This window comes from Erpetoichthys calabaricus, chromosome 3 (genome assembly GCF_900747795.2).
Source record: "Erpetoichthys calabaricus chromosome 3, fErpCal1.3, whole genome shotgun sequence".
NCBI lineage: Eukaryota > Metazoa > Chordata > Cladistia > Polypteriformes > Polypteridae > Erpetoichthys > Erpetoichthys calabaricus.
The window spans coordinates 10,643,214-10,657,594 of NC_041396.2; the positions used below are offsets into that span (position 1 = coordinate 10,643,214).

General features: G+C 41.9%; 1 protein-coding gene across 1 annotated transcript in view; it reads right to left on the bottom strand.

Annotated features, from left to right (window-relative positions):
- Positions 1 to 566: 566 nt before the first annotated feature.
- Positions 567 to 14,381, bottom strand: part of ddx20 (DEAD (Asp-Glu-Ala-Asp) box polypeptide 20) — a 66,727-nt gene continuing 52,912 nt past the window's right edge. The window contains exon 11 of the mRNA XM_028796354.2: positions 567 to 1,934. Coding sequence (XP_028652187.2) covers positions 742 to 1,934 — 1,193 coding nt within the window. The 3' untranslated portion in view covers positions 567 to 741. The remainder of the gene's footprint in view (positions 1,935 to 14,381) is intronic.

The following is a 14,381-nucleotide window of genomic DNA, read 5'->3' on the forward strand; positions in this document are numbered from 1 at the left end:
GGCGACATCATCTTCCACAATACACCACACAGTTTTTTTTCCCTGTCTTTTCTCCTTCTCCAGTCCTCCCAGGTAAGTGCTGTCCTGTCCTACTTCTCCTCCACTGACTCCAACTCCCCTTCACCCTGAACCCGGGAGAACTTCCAATGCAACAAACACTGCAACCTGAAAGCAGTTCTGGTAAACGTGACGCTGAGGAGACTAACAGACTCGCGCTTATTTATGTCAACAGCAACATCCATAAAAATCCATGAATGTACATGAACGTTAAATCGGGGTTCTACTGTATTGTAAAATGCTTTTTTTTCAGGGTGGTCCCCCACCTCCATCATTATCAGGGGGTGTGGCTTCAATTCTGAGCTATGCCACTGGTTCTGCCTGACCCAGAACTGCTTCCAGGTAGCTGTGCTGTTGTATTACACGTCTCTTTCCTTTACATTGACATTTAGATATTTACATTTCTATTAATAACTTTACTATATTTTTCTTGTTAATACCTCAAACAAAATTGAAAGATGCTTTACGACTCCTTGGAGTGAACGTGTCTCCGACTGTGAAAAGAGATGAAGCAAGCAGAGTGTGCGCCACCTTTCCCATTTATTCACCGATCCAAACATTTGCATCACATTAAATTCTACCATAAATGGTTTTATAAGACAAAAACAAGAGGAAACATACAAACTATTCCAGAAAGTATGAAAATATGGCTGAGCAAAAGACCCAGAGAACGATCCAAACCTTTCAGCGCTTCATCAGTTCCTGCATGTACACCAGGTTCATGTGGTAGGCGTTCATCCAGTTCTGGTAAGCGCGGAGATGTGGCGGGTGGTACATCCGCCAGGCCTTGTAATACTGCGTCCAATAGTCGTCCTGCACTGAAGACGCTGACCGGCTCTCCCGGCCGGCCTGCTTGGAACTCGGCCTCTGGTAGCCATGTTGCCCTGGCTGCTTCTTAGCAACAGAGGACTCTCTAACCCGGTGGGTTGACTTGGCGTCGTCCTGGTACTGCACGGTTGGAGTCTCTGGAGCAGACCTGTATTTTGTGCTAGAGGTTCTTGCTGGTTCCGAGTCCATGTTCTTTGGAATACAGACCTCAGTGGTATTCGTTTTAGGCATTTTATCTGCTGCTGTGTTACTAACGGGGGTCTCTTTGTTGGATGAGAAAGTGACTTCCATATTTTCGGAGCCACCCTCCTCCGTCTCACTGGAGTCATCTTTATTGGACATGGTTGACTCACTGCTCGGGGAGCTAGGCCTACCAGGAGAGCTGCTGCTTGTTCGGTCACGGAGGTGTTCAACAGAGTCTTGGGCCTGGCAGGCTCGCGGATCCTCACTACTTTGAAAACAGACCTCATCAGCTACCTCCTCTGAGCCATTGCTGCCCAAGCCAGCACACTGGCGTCTAATCTCCACTGTTCTTCCGGGCCCGTACCTGATAAAATGTTCATAGTCTTCAACCAGTTTAGAAAAACTCAAGATGGAGGACCTATGAGACCTCTTGACTTTAAATGATGGCAGCGATGGGATTTTTGGCAATGCATCTTGCTGTGCTTTTTTTTCCAAGTCAGTAAGACTTTGGTGCTGCCTATTAAACAGTGAGGAAACCATCTGACCAGAGTCTGCCTGAGACAGAGACTCCAAATTGTTACCCAGTGATGGGGTCTTTTCTGTCACTCTGCCATCGGTCTTACCACCATCCTGGCCATGCAACTGCTCTGCTCTAGAAGTTCCATTTTTTACTTGCTTTCGCTTATCTGCTTTTCTTCCGGCCTTTCCGGGAGCACTCTGCCGTGTGGAAAAGAAATCTTCTGACACACTCTCCTGAATCTGAATTGCTTCGCCAGAAAATGCCATTTGTTCAGGAACGTTGGGGGAATTCTCCACGCAGACCGCAAAGTCACAAGGCTCCTCCATTAATCCAGGAGGAATAGGATCTGAGAAGAGCAAAAATGAACAGTGACAATCTATTAAGGGAAGATAGAGCGGGATTCAGAAAGCATTCGGACCCCTTCACTTTCTACACACTATATTGTGTTGTAGATTTAACTTTACACGCAGAAATTTGCCATTTCCCCCATTAGACTACACTCAATAACCCAAAAATAAGTGAATCAAAAACTGACATCTGTCATTCAGTCCCTTAACTCTTTTAGGGCGGATGTTGACTTTTGTCGACAGAAGGGGTTGAAGGCTAATGTCGACAAAAGTCGACATCCAGGGATAGGGGGCGACAATCAGCTGTTAATGGCGACAAATCTCACTGTCACGTCACAGGCATTCCCTCTGTGCTTGGAGGAATGCTAGACTCATTGACTCGGCAACTAAACCTTGCGTGTGCGTGAGTTGCGAAATGTAAACAAAGGCAAGATGGCACCGACATGTGAAAAGGCAGCGAAGCGAGTGCAGAAAAGAAAACACTCGGCAGACAATGTTTTGCGCATTATCGTGGAGTCGGACTCTTGATTTTTCAGAATCGGATTTTATTGGCAGTGATCAGGAGATCGAGCAAGAGAGTAAGAAGCCGGCATCAGCTTATCAGACACCAGCCGATGCCGCACCCAGCGGATCTGCTGACCAGTTGAGTGCCTTCGCGCAGCCAATGCATCTACGGCAAGGTTCGCATGGGATAAATACACAGACATTGATCCGTTGAGAGCCGATCTGGCTACCGGAGTTTACAAGACGGCATGGCTTGCTGTTGGACACGACAGATCACCAGCTGCTGTACTTCAGGCTGCTCTCTCCTGATGCTGCTTTTCAGCTACTGTCAGACGAGACAAACAGGTAGGCAGAGATTTTTTTTTAATCGCGGGCTGCGTTTGCATCGCATTCTCGTTTTTCAAAGTGGAAACCCACAACGAAAGACGAGATGAAGCACGCTGTGGCATTACAAATAGAGATGGGACAGAACTGGTGATATAACTTCAGGGAACATTGGTCCAAATGTGTTTTGTCCCCTGGTGGCTTAGGTACTTCCTGCTGCAAAGTTTTATTCCCTTCTGTAATAAACAGAAGCAAATCCCATGGGGTGAGCCAGGCTATAATGCCATACATAAAGTTCATAAAGTTTCAGAAGATGAAAAGAGGTGACAATACGGTTTTCATGCAGGCAGAAAACTTGGTGGCAGTGGCATGGCACGATGGCAAATGGGTGACTTGTCTCTCTACAGTACACACTAACAATATATGTTAGAAAGTGCAGCAACAGACAATTGAAAAATAGGCATCAAAACAACACGTATAGTAAGGAGTGCAATGTGGCAATGACTGAAATTGGCTGCTTTGAGCGAGATCAGACTTTGCTGTGTAAAATGTATGTGATATGTATGTGAAATCATAGAGTATGCAGGCTCATACAACATGCAAGACAGTAACATTTGTCAAAAGAAAATATTTTTTGTTGATTTGATATGTTAAACAATTGCTTTGTGTTCTTTTTTAAAAAATGTTAGTTTTTGGAAAAATATTCAGCCCTGGGAGAAAAGAAACAAAAAAAAAATTAGCCCTAAAAGAGTTAACTCAGTACTTTGCAAAAACTCCCTTCCTGGCTAAGTCTCCACAAGCATTACACACCTTTGGGCAGTTGATCTCATTCTTCCTGGAAAATCGTGTCAACCTCCATTACACTGGATGAGAAGTGTCTGTAAACTCCCATCTTCAGGTCTCTCCTCACATGTTCTATGAGGCTCGAGTCTGGGACTCTCAAGGACACTCAAGAGACTTGTCCGGAAGCCACTCCAGCATTGTCCTGGCTGTATGCTTCGGGTCATTGTCACAATGAAAAATGAACTGTCTGCCCCCCCACCGATATATCGATGATATTCTAATTTATTGAAATGCACCTGTAGTTCTCACCTCAATTTGATTGTGGAGGTGGATGGAGAGTTCCCTGAACCTCATGGCTTTTTGTCCTGATATGCAATGTGAATCATGTGACCTTCTATACACAGGTACACGTGTGTCTGCCTTTCTAGACGACGTCCAATCAAAGCAGTTTGTCGCAAGTGGACTCCAATGAAGCGCTAGACACATCTCAAGGAGAAATAAAGAAAACAAGATGGACCTCCACACAATTTGGAGTGCCACAGAAAAGGGTCTTTAATACTTATAAGAATGTCAGATCTCAGTTTTGATTTTAAAAATTATGTCAATCATTCTGAAAACACAGTTTCACTTTGTCATTAGGGGTTATTGAGTGTAGATTGATAGGAAGAAACTGCAAGTTTTTGCATTGTAAATTAAATCTACATTACAATAAAAAAATTGAAGTGGTCCGAATACTTTCTAAATCACTGAAATTTGCAGTTTGACTCGGCAACTTTAAAACGGTGCATTAACTTCTTCCATGTTACATGAAGTCACACAAGGAGCTTAATAAACATTAAGGGCAAAAAGGGAACAAAAAGGAAAGAAATGGAGAAATAAACTTTAAAATTGTGCCACGGTAAACTTATAACATTAATCTACCCAGCTCCCAGGCCTCTTCACCACATTTGAAATGAGAACCAAACTGGACATTCATACATTCAGCTAAAAGAGCAACTAAGGCTGCAATAAACAAATATTCTGATAATTGACTATTTGGACGAGTATTAGAAAGACTTAACACAATTAACTGAGAATGATGGCTTGTAAATTACAGCAGGACCTCGGTGTATAACTTATTGTGTAAGTGTGTGTGTGTTGCCAGAGACAACTATCTATATATATATAAAATCCCTATGTGCGTCCAGGTGTCCGTGTGTGGGTGTCTTCTGTTGAAGTGCGCATGCGCGGGGCACGGTGCGATGCGCGATATTACTGTCAGAGAAAGTTAGAGGCGTTTTACGGAAATACAAACCAGTATTACTGCGAGAGGAAATTAAAGATACACAATACAATGACGCATATTACAGCCACATACAAGCCAGTATTACTGTCAGAGGAGATTAAAGGCATATTACCGACGCGCACGCAGTATCTTACCGCCAGAGAAAATTAAAGGTATATACGGAGTACAAGCCAGCAGACGTACAAGACGGTATCCTTCAATAAGGGCGTGCACAAAAAGGCGAGCCTCAAAAGGGCGACTTCAATTGGGCGCAGCAAATAAAGGCGCGCGTAAATAAAGATCTGCACCTTTGTTGCTCTTCACATATTCCAGAGCCATTTGAACTAAATTATCTACAAACGCCTTTATTCGCCGCGCTCAATTGAGGTCGCCCTTTTGAAGCTCGCCCTTATTGAATAGAGCCGTACAAGACAGTATTACTGTCACAGAAAATTAAAGACACACAATACACGGCGGCAGCCCACGAAGAACGGTCAACTCAGCAAGTAAACATCAACAAAAGAAAGGCTGAAAGAAAGAAAAATACGACCAACAAAAAGAATGAGGTCAAAGTCCCTTGCCATTTAATATAGACTGTTCCTACTAATGTTTATGTACTACTGTTCTAGCGCCCGTTATTGTAACGGGCTAAATGACTAGTGATTAATATTTTACTAACAGCACTGAACATGCTCTTAAAAATGGCAATTTTAAAGTCATTAAAACTAATATGTGGAAATCCGGCCTCTGACAGCCATTTTTTATTGTTATTAATGCATCATCGTTAAAGGGCAAACTAAACTGGCAATTACAACAAATAAAAAAATGTGTATGGGGTGAACTAATGGCACTAGCAGGAAGTGAGCACAGCACCTAAAGTTTGCATTTGCAGCGTTATACAGAGGAAACAACAATATTCCAATTTTTGTTTAAAATTCACATCAACTGGTAGTGTTTAAAACAGCGTTCAATGAATATGTGAGAACAGCAGCTAAAGAGTCATGACATGAACCTGCACTGGCATCAAATTGCAAAACCAGTTTCCTTGTCAAATACTGGACCTACTGGTCAGTAAGGTATTTGAGATTGTTGTCATATTTACAAATATCATTATTTATCCACATATCATCATCACTGTTTAATCTTGTAATGGCAGAACCCTTACCCAGACCAGCCACTACACTACCAAGACTTATTCCTTGGATTACCTGAGGTTTCTTGCTCTATTAACAAGCCATACAAACCCTTACAATTGGTCTTATTTTTCCCGACACGACGAAATAACCAGAAACAGTAAACAGGTATGTAAAATTAAACACTGATATATTAGAAAATAAAAGACAGACAAACATTCAATAATAAATATATACAGTCATATGAAATAGTTTGGGAACCCCTCTAAATTTTTGGGATTTTTGTTTCTCATTGGCTGAGCTTTCAAAGTAGAAACTTCCTTTTAATAGATGACATTCCTTATGGTAACAGTAGTATTTCAGCAGTGACATTAAGTTTATTGGATTAACAGAAAATATGCAACATAACAAAATTAGACAGCTGCATAAATGTGGGCACCCCAACAGAGATATGACATCAATACTTAGTTGAGCCTCCTTTTGGCCTCTAGACGCTGTCCTTCTATAGCCTCTGATGAGTGTCTGATTCTGGATGGAGGTATTGTTGACCATTCTTCATACAAAATTTCTCCAGTTCAGTTCAATTTGATGGACAGCCTGCTTCAAATCATCCCATAGATTTTCGATGATATTCAAGTCAGGGGACTGTGACGGCCATTCCAGAACATTGTACTTCTCCCTCTGCATGAATGCCTTTGTAGATTTCCAACTGTGTTTTGGGTCATTGTCTTGTTGGAATATTCAACCCCTGAGTAAGTTCAACTTTGTGACTGATGCTTGAACATTATCCTGAAGAATTTGTTGATATTGGGTTGAATTCATCTGACCCTCGACTTTAACAAGGGCCCCAGTCCCTGAACTAGCCACACAGCCCCACAGCATGATGGAACCTCCACCAAATGTGACAGTAGGTAGCAGGTGTTTTTCTTGGAATGCGGTGTTCTTCTTTCACCATGCAAAGCGCTTTTTGTTCTGACCAAATTTTTTTCTCATCAGTCCAACGCACTTTGTTCCAAAATGAATCTGGCTTGTGTAAATGAGCATTGGCATACAAGTGACTATTGTTTGTGGCATGAGAGCAGAAAGGGCTTCTTTCTCATCACCCTGCCATACAGATGTGCTGAATTGTAGAACGATGTACAGATACACCATCTGCAACAAGATGTATCTTGCAGGTCTTTGGAGGTGATCTGTGGTTGTCTGTAGCCATTCTCACAATCCTGCTCATATGCCGCTCCTGTATTTTTCTTGGCCTGCCAGACCTGCTGGGTTTAACAGCAACTGTGCCTGTGGCCTTCCATTTCCTGATTCCATTCCTTACAGTTGAAACTGACAGTTTAAACCTCTGAGATGGCTTTTTGTTGCCTTCCCCTAAACCAGGAGACTCAACAATCTTTGTTTTCAGATCTTTGGAGAGTTGCTTTGAGGATCCCATGCTGTCACTCTTCAGAGAAGAGTCAAAGGGAAGGAAGCACAACTTGTAATTGACCACCTTAAATCCCTTTATATCTCATGATTGGACACACCGGTTCTGTGAAGTTCAAGGCTTAACGAGCTCATCACACCAATTTGGTGTTGCAAGTAACAAGCATTGAGCAGTGACAGGCATTCAAATCAGCAAAATTACAAGGGGACCCACATTTTTGGACAGCCAGTTTTTCACATTTGATTTAATTTCATACAACTAAATACTGCGTCACTAAAAATGTTTGTTCGGAAAACACTGCAGTACTCAGATGTGCCTAGGAAATGAGACATACGACTGTTATCTTTTTTTGTTGAAAGGAGAGTCAATTATTATGCAGGCTGAGAGGGGTTCCCAAACTTTTTCATGTCACTGTATGTACGCGCAAACCACCACTTATCCCAAAAACACTAGTTACTAATCACTATATATAAGAATACAAATATTTACATTAAACCCTCCCTTACCACTAAATAATAAACAAAAGCACACAACACAAATACAAACATGGACTGGATAAACACAGCAGTTGAAAATGTGGTCAAACATGTGTCCCAAAATAAAGTCCGGTGGTATTGAAGCTGGCTGTAGTGATATTGAGCTTCCTCCCGACAACAAAACGACCTCACCGTAAAAGTCCTGGTAATGGTTGGAATGAATTCAATCCCCGGGGTTTCTCTGCTCTGGCTGTCGTGATGTAAGATCGGTTGTTGAAAAAGCAGGCAGTGGAATAAAGCAATAAATAGCAGTGATGAGTCTTTAGATGGATGGCTAAATTGTCTTCTTTTCCTCTCTCTCTTTCGCTCCTCTTTTTTAAATGTAAAATATCCCAGATATATCTGGTGTGTAAACAGGTGATTTCGATCTTAGGGCTGCGGTCTCTCTCCATCATCCTTCCCCTCTGCACTTACGGGGACAACATTCACTGATGCACACATAACAGACAGTAAATGGGACGATGAAAACAAAACGCACTCAGCACAAACATAGCATATAATATTATGTAGCCCTAGTACAATCTATGTGGAACTCTTGCTTATAATAATGTAAGGTGCTGCATAATCATTTTTTCTTTGTAATGTTTCTTAAGGCTATGTCACATTCAACGACTTTTCAAGTGATTTTTAGTCCTAGCCTTTATTTACATAACCTTAGCCATTCAGAGGCAGTCGGCGATGCTCTCCTGTGATGTCAATTGTCTGATGTGACATACCCAAAGACTGAGACCCACTAGTCTGCTACTAGCTTGAATAAAATTAGACAGGTTTGATTTTCAATTTGGTCAGAGGGATGGACAATTTTCATGCAAGAATTGAGAACTAATAGGCATTCAGACAGAACTATGATGCATAGAATGTAGCGACATGGAATAAGGAACCTGCGGTGGGCTGGCACCCTGCCCGGGGATTGTTTCCTGCCTTGCGCCCTGTGCTGGTCCAGCAGACCACCGTGACCCTGTAGTTAGGATATACTTGGTTGAATGATGGATGGATGGAATAAGGAACACGTGTTTTGAACCTCACAAATAGAAGAGAAGCTCATTTGTCTGATGTCTCGTGTTTTAAGTACTAAAACAGAATGGAAACAAAAAGATTGACACTGCAGCTGAACGTACAATAGCTGTTAACCCTTAGTACAACACCGGCTCTGTCAAGAAAAGGAGCAAGCCTGACTGCTGGAAGATCAGTAAATGTGACATGGGCTGTGATTTTCAGACGTGTAACTTGACATGGTGCAGTGACGAGATCAGCAACTGTGATCAGCAAATCTGACATACCCCACGATTAAAAGTCACGTAATGTCACATTAACTTCAGTTGTTCTTATTTTCTGATGCTTTAAAAGTGACTGTCAAGACATACAGTACATGTGTAAGGCAGTTTTTGTGTTTGCTTTGGTAAATTTCTTATCATACACCTGTAGCTTAGGTGCTACTGGGAAGAAAAGACAAGTTTTATGACAAACTTGATGAAAACATAAGATTCTGTAGAATGATTTTTGTTTAAGTCCTTCTCATTATTTTTTAATGAAGTTCAATCTCTTACTGAATCCTTTCCCTCAAGGTTTTGAAAAACGTTATATTGTAAATCAGCATGTTATTTCTGATTCTCAGCTCCAGAGTGAGTGAGTGTGGATGTGTATGTCCACATGCTCTGCAATGATGTGTTTCAGGGTTGCTACCCATTCTGTTTTTACAAAGTCCCTTTTACTTGGTGCGCATTTGTTTGGGCTCTAAATTTTTCAAAACATCCAGTCTTGGTTCCTATTGACAAACAGGACAAAGAAGTTCCCAAAGATGGATGTAAACTCATTATACAGTGCATCTGGAAAGTATTCACAGCGCATCACTTTGTCCACATTTTGCTATGTTACAGCCTTATTCCAAAATGGATTAAATTCATTTTTTTCCTCAGAATTCTACACACAACACCCCATAATGACAACATGAAAAAAGTTTACTTGAGATTTTTGCAAATTTATTAAAAATAAAAAAATTGAGAAAGCACATGTACATAAGTATTCACAGCCTTTGCCATGAAGCTCGAAATTGAGCTCAGCTGCATCCTGTTTCCCCTGATCATCCTTGAGATGTTTCTGCAGCTTCATTGGAGTCCACCTGTGGTAAATTCAGTTGACTGGACATGATTTGGAAAGGCACACACCTGTCTATAGAAGGTCCCACAGTTGACAGTTCATGTCAGAGCACAAACCAAGCATGAAGTCAAAGGAATTGTCTGTAGACCTCCGAGACAGGATTGAGAGATCGGGGGAGAAGGGCCTTAGTCAGGGAGGTGACTAAGAACCCGATGGTCACTCTGTCAGAGCTCCAGAGGTCCTCTGTGAAGAGAGGAGAACCTTCCAGAAGGACAACCATCTCTGCAGCAATCCACCAATCAGGCCTGTATGGTAGAGTGGCCAGACAGAAGCCACTCCTTAGTAAAAGGCACATGGTAGCCCGCCTGGAGTTTGCCAAAAGGCACCTGAAGGACTCTCAGACCATGAGAAAGAAAATTCTCTGGTCTGATGAGACAAAGATTGAACTCTTTGGTGTGAATGCCAGGCGTCACGTTTGGAGGAAACCTGTCACCATCCCTACAGTGAAGCATGGTGGTGGCAGCATCATGCTGTGGGGATGTTTTTCAGTGGCAGGGCCTGGGAGACTAGTCAGGATAAAGGGAAAGATGACTGCAGCAATGTACAGAGACATCCTGGATGAAAACCTGCTCCAGAGCGCTCTTGACCTCAGACTGGGGCTACGGTTCGTCTTTCAGCAGGACAATGACCCTAAGCACACAGCCAAGATATCAAAGGAGTGGCTTTAGGACAACTCTGTGAATGTCCTTGAGTGGCCCAGCCAGAGCCCAGACTTGAATCCGATTGAACATCTCTGGAGAGATCTTAAAATGGCTGTGCACCGACGCTTCCCATCCAACCTGATGGAGCTTGAGAGGTGCTGCAAAGAGGAATGGGTGTAACTGGCCAAGGATAGGTGTGCCAAGCTTGAGGCATCATATTCAACAAGACTTGAGGCTGGAATTGCTGCCAAAGGTGCATCGACAAAGTATTGAGCAAAGGCTGTGAATACTTACTGTATGTACATGTGATTTCTCAGTTTTTTTATTTTTAATAAATTTGCAAAAATCTCAAGTAAACTTTTTTCATGTTGTCATTATGGGGTGTTGTGTGCAGAATTCTGAGGAAAAAAATGAATTTAATCCATTTTGGAATAAGGCTGTAACATAACAAAATGTGGAAAAAATGATGCGCTGTGAATACTTTCTGGATGCACTGTACATCCACATGATTTGTATGTGCACAGTTTACTTCATAATTAATGCAGTCAATATGTCTGCAAAACATGTTTGCACGGGCTGCTATTTTTAAAATGCAATTACAACACTTTTTCCGGTAGCATTCTCCCATTTAAACATTCCGCAGCTTCTCTGAAAAAGCGAGAACTTGTAGTAAAATCCAAGTTACCGTATATACTCACATGTAAGTCGGGCTTTGAAACCCAAAAAAAATCGATTATAAAATCAGACCCCGACTTGTACGCCCGTTCAAAAATACGACACTTAATTTTATAATTCTTGCTTCCTCCAATCTCACATCAGTTGCTCAGACACATAGAATTTTGTGGCAGCAGCGCAGTTACCAATTTTTGTTCACTACTTCAACGACTTTTAATTTCAAACCAGCTTCATATTTTCTTCTGGTTGAACGCTCCATCACAGATAAGGGATGCTCTTACAATAAAGGTGTATGAGGGTGTGAGATACACAAAACAGTGCAAATGTCGTTTCAGAATAGTTGGGGTATTACCGTGTGGTTACGTAGGCACAATACATAGAAAAAAAGGCTGTGGGCTCCGTGGTTATTCTCTCAGGTGGGCGTTAGCATATCATAATCTCTTGGACCAATAGCGTGAGTTTTCCACATTCGACTTGTACAACCGACATTATAAAATACCAGAAATTAATACGTTAAAATCAACTCCGACTTATCCGCGTGTATATACAGTATTTAATCTACATATTAGTGCCCCCATTGATTCCTCCGTCCCCCAAACCACCCAAGGATTCTATGCTGTGGGTGTGGCTGAGCAGGACTGAGATTACTTCTGTGTGGAAATAGTTAGAGGCACAAGAAGACCCCTTAAAACATTCAAGTGTGAGCTTAAACCAACCAGTCCCTTGTTTTTAAAATATATATGAATAATCTGCAACAGAAATTTATCAAGATTATTCATAATTTTAAGTAATTGTTTCAGCCCCAAGGGTAACCCTGATCAAATCATTTATGGCAGTGAAAGTATCAGGCATATTCTCAGAAACAAAGAATTATAACAGAATTAAAAGGTGATAATAATAAAATATAAAACAAATAGTAGGAAAGTTAATGATTAACCATTATCTGATTAATTTATGTTAATAGTTTAAACTGACTAATATGATTACTATGAAGCCTGCCAAAAATAGTTTGGTTTGGGAATATTTCAAGAGAAAGCATGTTGAAGATTTTTGTATACTGTGAAATAACCTACAATAACATCAATGCACACTAAACAAGTTACTAAGGTCAGACTGCAAGAAGCTACCAAAACAGCAGCACTAACGAGGAAAAAATGATGACTGCAGATGAAGGAATAAAAATCACACAAGACGGTGTGAGGCAGTGCCACAAAACTTCTTGGAGTTCGGCCTGACGGTTAGGAACTCTCCATATACAGTATGTCATTGGGTCAAAGGACTACATTCTATTACAGAGATCGCTGATCATCAAAACAGAATACATTTTTTGATTAGAGAAAAAAAAAATCATATAAGAACATTGACCTAGACAGGATAGCCCATCATCGCCCATGATTTTTGTTACTGCTATTGAACCCCTGGCTATTTGTCCTTGGAAACAATGGGAAATGAAGGGGACCACAAAAAGGTAATTGAACAAAAAGTACCCCTCTATGCTGATGACACAATGTTCTTCATTATTGACACTCATATTAAACCTACTGGACAAATTCCACAGGACCTCTGGGTTCAAAATTAATTTGATTTAGGATGTACTTTTCCCTGTGAATTGTCACACAAAAACTAAGCTAGATCCCTTTTCGTTTCCTCAAAACTATTCACATTTCTAGAGTTTAAGTTATGAGAAAACTTAAACATCTATTCAAAATTCATTTCTGCACTAAGATGGAAAGCATCAAACAATATTTTAACAGGCGGTCATCTCTTCCTCTATGTGGAAGTGAGGCTGGGTCGTCCATGCACCCAGTAATGTTAAGATAGACATCCGGCGCCGCCGAGAGTGGCAGCCTTTTCAGCAGCTCCGTGTATGACTGTATATGTATGTGTACTTTTCTACTTTTATTTTTCTATTTTTATTTATTGATCACTCCTACCACTTTATTTTATGTGGATTCGTTCCCTGGACACACTTACTTTTACAACGTGGGCATGGATTTTTACACGCCGAGACTCGCCTATTCAAGTACTCAACTTCGGGCGCTGAGAACAAATGCCAGTGCCGGTGTGGTTCCATATTTACCCGACGAGGTAAGAAGGCGGTATCGTGGCAGCAGAGCCGGCACTAAGCTTAAAATGAAGCAGCTTGCGAGAAAGTGGCGTTTTAAGCCTTCGGTGCCTTCTGTTATTCTGGGGAATGTGAACTCAATCTCAAATAAGATCGACGAACTGGCTGCGCTGGTGAAAAATGTCAGAACTTACAGAGAATGCAGTTTGTTGTGTTTCTGCGAAACGTGGCTAACTAACACCATCCCAGATGCTAATGTGGAGCTACCCGGGTTTAGCACCGTTAGAGCGGACAGAGACGCAAGTACCTGTGGGAAGCACAAAGGAGGAGGACTCGCTCTCTATGTTAATACACGGTGGTGTAACTCTGGACATGTTAAAGTCAAAATCTCCACTTGCTGCAGGGACATCGAACTGTTGGCCATAAGTCTGCGTCCCTATTACTTGCCCAGAGAGTTTGGACACGTCATTGTTGTCATCGTGTACATACCTCCTCGGGCGGACGTGGAGATAGCGAGTGACATCATCCATTCTGCTGTTGCTAAGTTACAAACGCAGCACCCCGAGGCACTTGTGCTAATCGCTGGAGACTTTAACCATGTGACGCTGGACAAAACATTACCTGCATTCTCCCAGTATGTGGACTGCAACACCCGGGGACATAAGACTATTGATTTACTGTATGCAAACGTTAAAGACGCATACAGTGCCACCCCGCTGCCTGCGCTTGGGAAAGGAGATCATAACATGGTTCTGCTTCAGCCTCACTACAAACCAAAAGTGAGAGTCCTACCTGTAACCAAACGATCATTCAGGAAGTGGACCCCGGAGGCTGAGAATGCTCTGAGACAATGTTTTGGAACTACAGACTGGGATATCCTGCAGGGATCACATAGTGAGAACATTGAGGAGGTTGTTGACTGCACTACTGACTACATC